This window comes from Phyllosticta citriasiana (assembly GCF_038021145.1).
Source record: "Phyllosticta citriasiana strain CBS 120426 chromosome Unknown IWZ02scaffold_3, whole genome shotgun sequence".
Classification (NCBI taxonomy): Eukaryota; Fungi; Ascomycota; class Dothideomycetes; order Botryosphaeriales; family Phyllostictaceae; genus Phyllosticta; species Phyllosticta citriasiana.
This window is the reverse complement of record NW_027117280.1, coordinates 790,674-804,743: the sequence shown is the minus strand read 5'-3', so window position 1 is coordinate 804,743 and position 14,070 is coordinate 790,674. Positions and strand designations below refer to the sequence as shown.

Sequence of the window (14,070 nt, the reverse complement as noted above, 5' to 3'; positions counted from 1 at the left end):
GCCCAGACTACGGTACCCACGCGCTAGCAGCCCGATCTGCGTGTCCAGCTGCAGCGGCGCAGGCGATGGGAGACTGAGGAGGTGGGTTTGATTCGAAAAGCGCCAGTAACTGATTTTGGCGTCGATTGCCGCAGGGCATGCAGCCAAGCGCTCAGCTTGATGCAAAGGCAGTCGGCAATGAGGGAGGGAGACGAGGAGGTCTGGGGAGGTTTAGCACGAGAAGACGACATGACGAAGATGATTGCAAGAGAGAGCAGACGATGTAAAATTAGGTAGTTGTAGATGAAGTGGAACCAAAGAGATACGGGAACAGCCCAGCAGAAAGAACACTCATGGCCCATGTGACGCGTGACGATTGGCTTCCTTTGTAGGCGCTCTCGTCCGCTCTCCCCACCACGACTCAGGGCTCAGCGACATCCCTGGCCCGAGCAACGATCAGCGACACAGCGTGAATTCGACCTGACTGACCCACCCTCCACACCCTGCAGGTTGCTCTTGTACAAAGAGCCGCCTGGCCTCCCATCTTATCATCACGGCTGCCCTTCCATCCTCCGCGCGTGCTTCCGCTGCCGCCTCGCGTACCTCGACCGCTCCGCCCTCGCCCCTCGCCATTGCCGAACAGCTCACCTCTGCAAGTGCCATCCTTTTCGACCCGCGCTACACCCGCCGACCCCCGCCAACCCGCCTAAAGCCTACCCACGTCGCTACCCTCTCGCTCGAGAACCGCTCCGACTCCACCATCAGCATCAGAAGCTTGGGCGGAGGCCACAGCATTGCCATCATGGATAAGAGACATCCCTCGTCGTTCCAACAGCTGGAGAAGCTGGGAGAGGGAACCTATGCCACAGTAAGCCTCCATGCGTTCTTTGGCGACCATGTTGCTGACCGCTCAGGTCTTCAAAGGCCGCAACAGGCAGACGGGCGAGTTTGTCGCTCTCAAGGAGATTCACCTCGACTCGGAGGAGGGCACACCTTCCACAGCCATTCGCGAAATCTCGCTCATGAAGGAGCTCAAGCATGAGAATATCGTCTCGCTGCACGACGTCATCCATACCGAGAACAAGTTGATGCTCGTCTTCGAGTACATGGACAAGGACCTCAAAAAGTACATGGACTCTCGCGGTGACCGTGGCCAGCTCGACCCAGCCACCATTAAGTCATTCATGTACCAGCTCCTGCGGGGCATCGCCTTTTGCCACGATAACCGCGTCTTGCACCGAGATCTCAAACCGCAGAACCTCTTGATTAACAACAAGGGGCAGCTCAAATTGGCCGACTTTGGTCTGGCACGCGCCTTTGGAATCCCGGTTAATACCTTCTCCAACGAGGTCGTCACCTTGTGGTACCGCGCGCCCGATGTTTTGCTTGGCTCTCGCACCTACAACACCAGCATCGACATCTGGAGTGCTGGTTGCATCATGGCTGAGATGTACACCGGTCGTCCGCTCTTCCCCGGCACTACCAACGATGACCAGCTGCAAAAGATTTTCCGCCTAATGGGCACGCCTTCCGAGCGCAGCTGGCCTGGCATCAGCCAGTTTCCAGAGTACAAGCCAAACTTTCACGTTTACGCAACTCAGGACCTACGCATGATTCTGCCTACAGTCGACCAGCTGGGCCTGAATCTTCTGAGCTCGATGCTTCAACTGCGCCCCGAAATGCGCATCTCGGCCCAACAAGCATTGCAGCACCCTTGGTTTGCTGATGTCCACCAAGCCATGGCCCAGCAGCAGCAGAACAACAGTGCGCAGCAGTTGGCGCAGCATCAGCAGGCACACGGGCAGATGGGCAGTGGATACCAGATGGCGCAAGGTGCTTACTAAAATGATTCAGCATCTCTGTGCCCATTCGTTCCTCTGCCTTCTCTAGTCTTTCCTGCATCGCTAATACTGTGACACTGTCAGTGCCAACTCACCAGGAACCACCAGTCTATTACTACGCTACACGCTGGCCCTAAAACAGAATATATGATTCTGCCCGTCGCTAGGGCTGCCCGGTCGAATTTGGGTCACCTCATCATTTTACTTGCCTGATTCATCAACCTTGCAAGTTTTCGGGCCAGGGACTGCCGAGAGCTGGCGCGCCAGAGCTGATCAGACCTGGATCACTTGGACTGCTGAGAGCCATAATTGCCCATCAGCTTGCGGTTTGATACGCAAATGGTCGACACTGGTGTTGTGGCGGCCCTGTGGTGGGCAAACTCGAACACGCTCAGCCACGTCTGTGCACACACCCTTGGAGAATCCACACGGCGTGTATGCGACACTTGCGGGATACCTTTCGGAGGTGGATTACGATGGGCGTCAGCGATGAAAGGAGCAAATACGGCGGTGCAACGAGAGGCATCGGGCACTCTGTGGCTTGGAATCTCACAACGGCCAATCCGTTTTGCTAACTGGCGTCCGGCTCTCTTTCCGACCTCTCGGACGGTCGTTCTCTTGAGAACGAATTCACTGGATTCTTTCGGCCCCTTGAATCGTCTTGCTCTTTTTTCAATCGAATTTTTTCTCTCTCACTGCTTTTCTGTTCATGGGTTACGGAAACGTCCATTCTCATCACACTTCTTCCAGTGACGGAAGTAGTGTTTGTCAGCATCATCTCCCCCTCAAAATAGGCGAAATCGGATTGGACCTTTTTAGCACTGTTTCCTCTTCACCAGGCATGAGATGAATAGAGATGATTCCCCATTAGTCTTGGTCGTGAAGTTCTTCCATTGGAAGCATCGAGAGTACATATGCTAACCGAATGCAGCCACAATCTAGATGGGCGACGGGCTGTGCTGGAAATTAAGCGTCCACGAACATCATCCCTCGGCTCGCGTTCCGTTTTGATCGACGCTTTTTCCGAAATCTCACAAACTTGCTAGAGAGGATTTGATCTTCCGTGGATCTTGTCGGTAGGACTGATAAGCTGAATAATGTCCGGCCCTGGTCCGGCGCGGTGGAGTCTTCGCTTGAAAGGGGAGATCGCTGGTGTTTGCTATAAATGGCGACGTGGACATGAGCAAGCAGCCAGCGCTCAGTGCCACGAGGTGGCAAAGGTAGAGGAAGCCCCAGAACGACGCTTTGTGGACGTGGAGATGAGCTGACAAACGGGGCTTACCGCAGCCTCGAGCTTTTAGTCCGATGGCCTCGTCCCGCGTTTCTGCAAAGGGTCCAGCGCTTACGCCCGCGCGTCATGTCATTGGTCGACGTCCGGCTAAACCCTCCTGTCATCTGGTGTTTCGTTTGGGTACTTCTCCACGCCATCCTTCTCGTCCTTTTCTACTCCAACATCGTCTGCTGTTACGCCCGCCTCGTGTGCACCTCCGGTCCCACTTGAGAAGTTTGCTTTGCTATATCCTCTTGTGCAAGGCGGCAACAAATTTGCTCGACCACACAGAAGCATGAGAACAGCATTCCCATCTTTTCCTTGACCGTGTGCGGCATATCGAAACCATGTTTTCAGTCTTGCCACTGGTGCAGTAGTTTGCTGTGCCTCTGAGTACCCATCGACCTGCTCATGGCCAGAGCTTTCAAACCACCCGGTGGCTACTCTAGCCAGCACTGTGGCTTGCGCCTAGTATCCCCACAGCTTCCATAGTTAACCACTTGCTTTACAATCCTGCAAGGTTTCCGTATACCCCTCGTCGAATCTCTTGTCTTTGACCGTTTCGCGTCTTCCTGTTCCATTAACCAACTGCTGACCCGCTTGGACGGCGTCAAACACCTATTTTCTCTCGTGCTACGTTCGAAGGTGATCATCCTAAACATTTCCCGTCCCATTTACCTAAAGCTCCATCGTGTGGGAGGGTTACTCGGCTTGACTGTGAGAGAGAATCGAGAGTTTGGCCGCCGCACTCAAATTCTCGGCGTCAGCTGGCTACCTTTGCACGGCTCGGCGGTCTCTAATAGACTCAAACTCGAGAGCGTCCAACAACGCTCCCACCATCTCCGCGTTCGGAAGAGACAAACCACGACAATCTCGCTCATGTCCTTCGTCTCATCTCGTTGCTCCTCTCTCAACATCATACCGCATCACGCTGCCTAACAGATCCCGCTTGTCTGCGTCATCTCTCGGCTTTCCAACAGTCGCGAGGAGGGACTCTCCTCCACGCGACCTTAAGTCTCGCGGCACTCGTCACCCTTCCGGGTAGTCTCTCGTCAACATGATCAACATGACTCCTGACCAGGAATATGTTATTGAGGTCGTCGAACGAGTGATGTCCTCCATCTCGCTGGCGAGCACCCTTTTTATCATTCTGACCTTCACGGCGTTCCCAATGTTCAGGAAACCCATAAACAGGCTTGTCGTATTCGCGTCCGTGGGAAACATTCTTGTAAACATCGCCACTATTATCTCGGTCAGGGCCATTCCGGGCAGAGGAGGAAGCGACGAACTATGCCGGTTCCAGGGGTTCTTCATTCAGATGTGGGTGGATACTTGCTTGGCCGCGGATTCATCTCTAGCTGACTGTTAGATAGGTTCATGCCGGCCGATTCGCTGTGGACTCTCTGTATGGCCTTGAACGTCTACCTGACGTTTTTCCAGTATGATTCCTCAAAGACAAGGCGAACTGGATTGCTAATGTAACGCAGCAACTACAACGCGGAAGACTTGCGCAACCTCGAAGTAACTTATGCGATTTGCTGTTACGGCATACCGTTCATTCCTTCTCTCATCTATCTCATCCTCGATTTGAGTGCCGACAAGGGCATTTATGGTCCTGCTGTTGTAAGTTTCATGATCATCTACAATGATACGAAGCTAAGAAAACACAGTTGTGGTGTTGGGTTTCAAGCAACCATGAGTGGATGCGTATCGCATTCTTCTACGTTCCTGTCTGGTGAGTACTCCTTCTCAAAAGCTTTGATGAATCTAACACTAGGAAGGGTCGTCATTGCCATAACACTTCTGATCTATGCCTCGACCGGCAAAGTCATCTGCAGGCAGCGCAGTGCTCTCCGTGCTTTTGCAGACAACTCCAATCCCGCTCCAATCATAGAGAACCCCTTCACGACGATCAATTCAAATGTTGTCACACGCGTCACGGAAATCCAAGTCACCTCAGAATCAATTCAGGACTCGGCAGAGGGCGACAGGTCTGAAGCCGGATCACGAAGCTCCTTCAATAGCACGAGGGACATGGGCGATGCTGCTGCCTCGGTTGCAAGGCCAGAGCCACCTCTGACTCGCACTCCCACCACTGGCAGCTGGAAGGAAAGATGGAATGCAAATCAGAACAAGCCAAGCAATGGTCAGGCTGAGAATGTTGTTTCTTCGTCGTCAAAGACGCCTTGGATCACAGAAACTGAACAATTTCGGGCAAGTATCTCTGCTGGTCGTCCTCCTCCTCCCGATCTGCTGCTCGACCTTGAAGGAAACCGGCCCAACACTGGTGCTGCCAGGAAAAACAGTCTGGCGCGCATACAGGCGAACAGGGCTGCTTGGGGCTACGCGAAAGTGTCGTTTTTGATGTTCGTGGCATTGTTCATCGTCTGGGTATACTTTCTCCCATGTCCCCCATGAACTAACCATTGCTGACAATCCTTCTCAGGTTCCGTCTACCGTCAACCGTGTTTACGCAATCGCGCATCCCACAAAGCCCAACTTCGCTCTCAACGCTATCGCTGCCGCGGTTCTTCCACTCCAAGGCTTCTGGAACTTCATGATGTACATCGCTACGTCGCGGAACCAGTGCAAAGAAGTCTATGTCGAGGTCAGGGATGGAGTCACCCTCTGGTTCCGTCACAGGTTCAGCAGGAATAGGCCTGGAAGCTATTTTTCCAAGGACGCCCAATCGACTTTCTCCATCAACGGCCGGAAGCGCCTAGGCAGCAATTCTGATGGTGTTGACGGCGAGAAACCCGAAAACCAGGCTCCTCGATCCAGCTCCGTGAGGAATGAGACGTCTCTATCTAGAGCAGTGTCTGTTGCTACGACAGCCAAGACGTCGCCGCGTCCGCCGTCGACCGCTACGTCTCGGTCCACGTTTTCCATCTCCAACATCTCGCCAGCGGGTTATTACATGCCCAAGCCCAGAGGCTCGAGGTCAAGCCCGCACAAGGACGTCCCATCCGCACGCACGCCAGCGACGACCCAAGAACAGCTCCGCCTGAAGGCCTTGCAGTCGTCGCCGAACAAGACGTCGCGCTCAGGATCCAACCGCAGGTCCGTGGCTTCGACGACCTCGTCTCTCGGCAAGCGCGTTCCTCAAAGCCCCGTCGTCCCCATGAGCCCCCGCTCCATCCACTCCTTTGCCACGGGCCGGTCGCTGCACGCAGTTTCCGAGGTCGAAGGCGAGGAGCCCAAGGAGACGAGCGCCAAGCCGACGGGAAAGAGGAAGGTGAGCAGGGCCAGGACGATCAGCGCGTCGTCCACCCGCGACAAGGAGCTGCCGAAACCGCCGCACAAGCGTGCCAGCTCGTCGACCTTGACCATGGCCACCACACTCAGCAGCATCAACGACAAGGATACAGAGGCCGAAGTTTCCTCTGCTGCGAAACAGGAGGGCAAGTCGTGAGCGGCTTCCGATGCCCTTTGCCCGTATTCGATACCTTGATCAGGAGCAGCAAAGATTGTTGTGTTGCGCTTGATCCTGGTCACAGTCCAAAGAACCTATGCCGTTGCTATTGCATCAGGCAGTTGGATCTCGCTGGAAGACCTGAGGTCAACCCGTCTTGCGCTGGGGCATTGATTGGCTCAGCAATTCAGCTCTCCATACCACTGAAAAAGCCTGCAAGCTGTTGAAGCGGCAAAACAGTAAAACAGGACGCCTTAACCATCATTCCAAGGCCTTCAAATCTGACCAAGAGGCCTTTCTTCTCCCTCTCCCTCTCTCTTTCTCTTTTCCTGCATGAAATACCCCGTCGGACCACGATGCATTACGCACGCTCATCACTACACACAACTGCTTATTGGTTTTTTTCACTTCGAAGTTCCTATTTTGACCTCAAGCCCCTTGGTACAAAGCGCATCGACACAAGGCCTGCGCGCACATGCAGCCCATCCCTCACAAGGATTGGATTACAAAACGCGAAGCCGGCATCCAGCGAGACGGCCAGATCACTCAGCTTATACAGGAATGGGTTGATGTAACCAGCCCACGACGAAAGCAGCGCGCACAACTTGCGCTGAGGAGGGCTCGCTCGATTCTGCTCCTCTGGCCCTTGTCCTCTCCCTTTTCCTCGCCTCTCTCCCTTCAACCAAGCAGTTAGATTCCCTTTGCTTCTTTCTTCTCTTTCTTTCGCTCGTCAATACCCCACTTTTGTAGAGTAGCAACAGTAGTGTGTTCGTTGCTTTGATCGCGAACGCAGCAGGCAGACAGACAGACAGACAGACATACAGAGGAACCATCAATCAACCTTATGTGATCGAGGGAAGATTCCTCGTGGGTGCCGCGACAACTTTACCGTGAATTCTCTCTCAAAAGGGCTGCTCGCATAAGTAGTACTCGACGACGAATTCAGTGAACGGCGCGAGACGTTGCTCACTCACTCGAGCAATGAGGCGCCCCACTCATCCATCGCACACCACCTCATTCTTCTCCTACATACAACGCTCCCATCCCCATCGCTAATAGCCAAGCTATCGACCCGCCTCGCCTCGCACTATCGACAACGCAGCCGCAACGTATGTATTTAGGGAGAAGCCTGGGTGCGTGCGTAGCTCACTCACAACCATCCACAGTGGCGGCGCAGGCAATCCCCTTGGAACGAACGAATGCCTCCTCCTTCGACCAACCTACCCACCTGCCCATTTATTTCCACCTCGCAGCAAGACGACACGCATGGGCTAGATGGATACATACTTACCTACTTAGCTGGCCACATCGGCTCTGCTCGGTTCGGCTCGTCTCGTCTCGTCTTGCCCTGCACGTATGCATTGCATTGCACTGCATTGCATCGCTTTTGAGCGGTAGCGGCAGCGTCGTTGGTTGCGCTTGTTATTTGATTCGCCGCTGTCGCCGCTACATACCTACATACCTACCTACCTACCTATCGCCCTGTCTGACTGAGTGCGTTGGAGTGTTTGTTTGGGCCATGGAGAGTGACAGCGGCGGTGTCGATGCCGATGCGGATGATAGGAATATACGTGAAAAGTGTGGACAGCCTGCAGCCATTTGCGGCGAATTATTCATACCAATCCGCCGCCATAGCAGCCTTTCCATGCACACACGAGTAATGACAGCAGCTGTTTGACAGAACACAGAACAACATCGCACACGGTACGGTACACAGTGGCCGCAAGATGTCAGACGAGAACTTTTTTGTCGATTCGGCCTACTTAGTAGTGATGCCTTCACCGCGAACGAACGCGGCAAAGAAGCAGCATCATCCGACCCAACATGCATGCTCAAGCATGCATGGCTAGGTAGGTAGGCATCCACCAAAAAGCTGCTCCTCCATGCACCGCGCCTGCCTCCACTTTTGTTCGAATGTCAAGGGAGCTTGCGCGCGCCTACTACTTCGCTCATGCTCTCTCGAACGAAGATGACGACAACGACGACGACGCGGCAGATGATACTCGAGTATGGACAAATAAAGAAGAAGAAAGGCCGCAGGATTCAATGCTGCCTGCCTGCCTGCCTGCCTTTTCTCTTCGCTCCTCCCTGCAACAACGGCCTCGGCTCGTGGCGATGACCAAATAATAAGACAAACACTAACAATACTTTCGCCACTTGCTGACAGCGTGAGCCGCGGGGAAGTAAAGAAGAAGACGATTGAGTAAAAAGGACAAGAGTCAAGGAAACAAAAGCCGCCTCAAGTGCAACATGGTATCTATAAGGAGAAGAAGAGGAAGGTTGCGAGGGTAAGCCAGAGAAGAAGTACAACAGAGTAGAAAAAAACAACGGGCTGAAAGCGCTCCCCCAGACTCCGGAAGGGTGGCAGACAACGTAAGCCCCCAACAGTGGTGAGTTGAAGATCCAGAATTCCCGATCAAGAATATGGGGCACTAGACAGAGCGCAGCCGAGCAACAAAAGAAGACATGGAAGCTGCGGGGCTTGTCAAGTCAATAGACACGTGAGAGGCTGGAAGGAAAAGGGGAATGATGACACATCCGATACAGTAACCGAGAGGAAAGGATGTGTACTATAGAACAGGGTGATCTCGAAACTTGAAAGTTTAGTTGAGCGCGCAGTCATCAGGCGGACCTGACCGTAGTCTCTGCTTGGCTTTCTGTCTCGTATGCGAGGAAAAGCAGGAAAAGAAAAGGTGACGGGGTGTTTTGAGGGCCTCGATAGGACAAGTTGTGGGTGAAAACTCGACCGACTTTGGCCAGTTCGAGGCGTGTACGACCGGTGGAAAATTGCGTATGACGGAGGAAGTACGTCAATGTGACACGTCCAATGCGAAGAAGTTCGAGAGCAGCCGCAAGAGGCGGTCGCAAAGCTGCTGGCGTCATCACTCCGTCCGCTCTGAAAACCAGACAAAGAAATTCGGTGATTAAAAGAGTGATTTGTTTTAGCCGGTACGGTCGAGTTTGGCAAATGAGAGAGAAAATCCTAGGGCCTGTTGACATGGTGATTGACGAGGAACCACGGTAGCCCGTTGTGGTCCCACTTCGGGAGATTTCCCGGAACGTCGACGTAGCCGAGAAAAAGCAAGTCGCGTACGACCAAAGATATAATGTCGCGCTTGAGAAGTCCCGCCATCTGGCTCGTGATGCTGAGAGTTGCTGGCTAGGCGCCGAGGCAACTCAGATGCGCAGTTCCACTCTGGCGCAATCCGGACTTGCTTAGAGAAGCGGTAATGCCAAAGAAATGATCAAGAGAAGGAGGAAAAAGGTGATGTCCTCTTCATCGTGTGTCGTGCGCCGCATGAGCACAGGGCAGAGTTGGTTCTTGGTTGCAAAGAAGCAAAAAACCGCACCGATTGCGCCAAGTTGTGTCATTGCTTTTCATGCCCGTCGTTCGCCCATGCTTCATTCGTGTTCTTGCGTTCATAGCGCAAGTATTAATCCCAACTCCTTCCAGACCCGAGCACAATAAGGAGGATGGACGAAAACGTGGCCGCCGTTGGTAGGATGCAATCAAGTAAGAAGGAGAGGGGGGAGATAGACGTGCTGCTGTGCCACGTGGTGTGGAAACGTCCGTGAGAGTTGCCTGAGGCTCTCAAGCGGCCCCTTTCGACGACTCTCAAGTCTGTGCGTCGGTCCAAGTTGCTGCCTGTGTTGATCCCCTAGCGCTTTTACTTTCCAACCCCTACTACCTCTCCCCAGCCGCGCGCTGGAACCTAGGTGGCGTATCCGGAAAGCTGCCCGGAAGCAATGGCATGCTTCCTCTCCTACCACCCGCGGCACCGCTAGTGACGGGTGTTTTCGGCGGCGCAGGTGACAGGGGTGGCTGGTCTTGCCCAGTAGATGTACCTGCAGTGGAGACATCTGGCATGTCCTGGCTCTTGTCGCCGCGTATTCTCCGACGCCAGAAACGACCAAGTACACCTCCTCTACTCTTTGGGCGACTCTGCGCCGGTGCTTCTCCTGTGCCCTCAAACGTGTGAGGGTCGTCCTGGTACAACGTACTGCTTTTGCTCGTCCCGGTTGCAGGAGTGGCAACGGCGTCTGCTGCGGCAGGGGTGAGAGAGCCTTTGCGGTTGTGGCGATTTCTCTTCCAGCGGGATTGCGTCTCCGCGGGAGCATGCATGCCGGATAATGCACCAGGGGCCTGCGAGGAGCCGTCCGAGGTGTGAGGCTTGGGAGGCATAGGACGAGATTCTGGAACTGCCGGAGGAGTGAGGTGCTTTGGATCGAAATTGGCGGGGCTGTTGGGGCCAGAATGAGGTGCTCGGTATCGCTTGCTGACGTGGACCTGCCCATTCGCCGTTGGCGGGAAGCCAGGACTGTCGGGCATTTGAGGCTGGACGCAGTCAGTCTCTGATGATGTTGGTGAATTTGATTCAGGCCTCTCCAGAAGTTTCGAAGATGCGGGAGAATGAGGCAGAGGTGAGTAGTTGGACGAGCTGGGCGAGGGACGTACAGGCGAATCTGGTCTTGACGATATCTGGAGGTTCGAGGGAGCTTCTTGCCGACTTTTGCGACGCTTGGAAAGGGGCGACTGCGAGCGTAAGCGCAGGCCCTTCTTTTTCACATTTTCGGAGGGTTTGCTCGGGTCTTGGGTTACCAGGATGGTTGTTAAACTTGCGTCGGCACTACCGCGACGTGATGGAGAGTTTGAGTTGCCATTTCCAGGGGTTAGATGGCGGGGTATTGGGATGGCCGCAAGAGACGAGCGCCGCGTCTCTGTGGGAGAGCTGGGTCCTAGCGAAGAGCGCCCTGAAGAATCTGAACCATTCACGCGCGTAGGAAGGAAGAGGGACCTTCGCTTGACCGAACTAGTGTTGGACTGCGTGCGATCTGGTTGGGAAGGCCGGGATTCCGCCACTTCCTCCAGATCTGGCGGCTCTTCATTGCGCGCTTGCTCCAGAATCAAGCTATTTTCGAAGCCCCCGATGCTCGAATCAGTCTTTGGCTTTTGCTTGTCCCTTTCTTGGTCGATTCTCTCTTTCCAAATTCCCTCGTTTGTGATGATTTCGTCGACGGCAAATCGCATGCTGGGGAGTATGTCGGCAACAGCCTTGAACAACGGACGCGCGAAGATGTTCATGAAGCCTATTTGAGACTCTCCCATCTTGACGATATCGTCGCGGACGGGCGGACCGCCCACAAGACAGGTCGGAACTTGAAGCTCTTCTTCCATTTGGCCCTGATTACTAAACTCGTCTGTAAGTATAGCGGCCCATCGAGCGGCCGTGTTGAAATTCCGAGCCTGCAAGCGCCGCATTAGCTGGTGTCAGACAGACGGATCACTCGACGCAACCGCCACCGCGGCGAAACTTAGCACGACTTACCACGTTACTGATGTCGGCGCACTTGATGAGTAGGCCACACAGCAAATCACGGTTTTCATCCAGGACTTTTTGGACCCAGCCGTTCATGCCACCCTGATTTTGAGCCAGCTTTTCCTGTAGGTTGCCGAGATCAGCCATGTATTTGAAGTGAAGACCCATGTCAGTGGCCAAGATGGAAGTGATCATCAGCTTGCGCATGGCCACATCAGCAAAAGCGCCCGGCCAATATCTGCGCAGAATTTGGGAGTAGGCAGCGCAATGGAAAGACTCTAGGACCGAACGATCGTTATAGAGCTGGGCCAAAGGGGCGTTGAGAGCCACGAGAAAGGCATTGTTGACACCAGGATGCCCCACGTCATGTCCAATGGCGGAAATCAGCAGGGTGAGCGCGTCGAAAGGTTTGAGGAGGGAAGAAATCGGAGGTTGTTTCAGGACCGTGCTGGGTGCGCCTGCAGGGTACGCTGGTAGTGCGCCAACCTGGAGCAGGAAGAAGAACAAGGCTTGCAGTACGTCGACAACATGCCGAAAGTTGTGGTAGAGGACGAATTCGTTGTAGGCGCTGCGGCTTGCAAGGAGAAAGATCATCAAGTCATCTAGACATGCACCGTCAGTTTCGTTCGCGCAAGTTGGGTCGCGGGACTTGGAACCTTCGGCCATCCGCCAGCGCTCCACCTCTGGCATACTCAATGCGTGCTGAAGCATTACTAGCGATGCGTACAAAAGCTCGTCGTCGTTGAAGTCGTGCGCGGAGAATGACCAGGTTCCGACCGCTCTGGCGATTTCTTTGCGGCGCTCCACGCTGACCTCGACGTCGCTGGACATGTTTTCAGTATGACTGCATAGCCAGTACACAAGAGTGCCTACCTGGGATCCAGGGTATCTTGTGCTGTGTCGGGACAGCAAATATTCCCCATAAGATTCGATACCATGGCTTCCCTGAGATATGCGAACGGCTTCTCCTCGTTGACACCAACCCATGATACCTTCCTCGCCTTTTTACTTGCAAGAAAACTCGACTTCTCCCTCATGACTTCTTTGTTTATCCGGTACGCGTGCACGGCAAGTCCGTGGATGTGATCTTTTGACAGTGGACTTGCCAAGACGTCGACCGCGCCAGCGTCTAGGTATCGGACCAAACGCACCGTGTCGGTAAGCACGCGCGAGCCGCCAGGAGTGGGCGACGAGGTGTTGCTGCCAGTCTCTTCGCGATTCAAGCCACTGAGTATTATGACTGGTATTATCAGTCTTGGCAGTCGGTGGTCTTGTATTTCGGCGGAGATGTGCCTCAACAAATGCATGCCATACAGATCTTCGGGCTCGATGACGTCGGGGGTTCCTCTGGCAGCAGTGGGCGAAGGTGTCCGAGGCTCCCGTGACAGTCGCTTCATCCGGCGCTCTTCGTCGTAAGGCAGGTCTATCAGGACAAGCACGGGACAATTGTCGAGGTTGGTGGTATTGCACAGGTTCCATATGCTGTCAAGGCACGCAGAACCGGACCGATGCACGTCGACTGCGGTGAGTTGGTTAGCAGGGCGTTGTTGGGGCGGAGGAGGAGAAGCGGTGCCGCATGCTGGTCACGTACCCTCGTTGAAAATGGACAAGAGCGTCTCCACGTTGGACAGAACCTCAACCGTGTCGGCCTTCCTGGCATTGAAGTAGCCCTGCGAGGAGGCGGAGCGGGCGTTGCGAGCGTTCATGCCGGCAGCCACATTGTCTCTACGCACACGCTCTGGATGCGCTCGCCGGTCGAGATAGATGACATTGCACGCTCCATGGTCCATTGTCGCGTGGCGCCGTTGGCCAGCGCAATGGTCCTTCCTCTGGAATTACAGCCCCCCGCCGAGTCGGGAGGCGAGGTTCCCGACAGCAAAATGCTGAGAGAACCGCGCGATGGGCCGGCCAAGGTGGACAGCGAGGCAGTGGACTTGTGTATGCGAGAATGTAATGGAGTGTCGGGGACAGCGGTTCGAGGACTCGAGCGGCGGGACTCGCGCGGCGCAGGAGAAGGTCGAGGAGGGAGTATTGGGGCGTGGTTCGAGCGCAATGGACACGCCTGCTCGCGACGCAGCGGCGGCGGAAGCGGTGCTTGGGCAGTCGGGGGAGGGTGCGGCGCGTGGTTGGGATGGGGTCCCGTCGAGGTGGTTGTGGTGGGAGATGGCGGACGGGAAGGGTGGATGGGACTTGGGTATGTTTAGCGCGGGCGTGGGAGCGTGCAGAGGTTTGGTGGAGACTTTGGTCTCT

The 14,070-nt window shown here is 54.7% G+C and overlaps 3 protein-coding genes across 3 annotated transcripts; 2 read left to right on the top strand and 1 right to left on the bottom strand.

Moving 5' to 3' along the window:
* Nucleotides 1-332: 332 nt before the first annotated feature.
* Nucleotides 333-1,991, top strand: IWZ02DRAFT_514189 (kinase-like domain-containing protein; the record flags this gene model as incomplete). The annotated part of the gene is made up of 3 exons (XM_066770606.1): nt 333-367; nt 508-847; nt 894-1,991. The coding sequence occupies 3 exons, from the start codon at nt 333-335 to the stop codon at nt 1,821-1,823; spliced, it is 1,305 nt and encodes a 434-aa protein (XP_066625130.1). The 3' UTR covers nt 1,824-1,991.
* Nucleotides 1,992-4,156: 2,165 nt separating this feature from the next.
* Nucleotides 4,157-5,701, top strand: IWZ02DRAFT_372011 (uncharacterized protein; the record flags this gene model as incomplete). Its single annotated transcript, XM_066764602.1, has 6 exons — nt 4,157-4,410; nt 4,464-4,529; nt 4,578-4,713; nt 4,761-4,825; nt 4,872-5,481; nt 5,537-5,701. Coding segments are annotated over 6 exons (1,296 nt in total), but the record flags the coding sequence as incomplete, so codon positions are not given.
* A 4,329-nt stretch (nt 5,702-10,030) lies between these two features.
* Nucleotides 10,031-13,923, bottom strand: IWZ02DRAFT_177480 (uncharacterized protein). Its single transcript, XM_066762244.1, has 4 exons — nt 13,412-13,923; nt 12,694-13,339; nt 11,830-12,643; nt 10,031-11,747 (listed from the first exon to the last, which is right to left on the bottom strand). The coding sequence occupies exons 1-4, from the start codon at nt 13,608-13,610 to the stop codon at nt 10,188-10,190; spliced, it is 3,219 nt and encodes a 1,072-aa protein (XP_066625128.1). The 5' UTR covers nt 13,611-13,923; the 3' UTR covers nt 10,031-10,187.
* Between the last annotated feature and the right edge of the window lie 147 nt (nt 13,924-14,070).

Bases quoted from the DNA above. Each gene is read 5' to 3' on its own strand.
- IWZ02DRAFT_177480 (XM_066762244.1), bottom strand. From the start codon at position 13,610: ATGGACCATGGAGCGTGCAATGTCATCTATCTCGACCGGCGAGCGCAT. The intron at 13,340-13,411 runs GTACGTGACCAG...AACTCACCGCAG, and splicing joins CTTGTCCATTTTCAACGAGG to TCGACGTGCATCGGTCCGGT. The intron at 12,644-12,693 runs GTAGGCACTCTT...AAACATGTCCAG, and splicing joins CAAGATACCCTGGATCCCAG to CGACGTCGAGGTCAGCGTGG.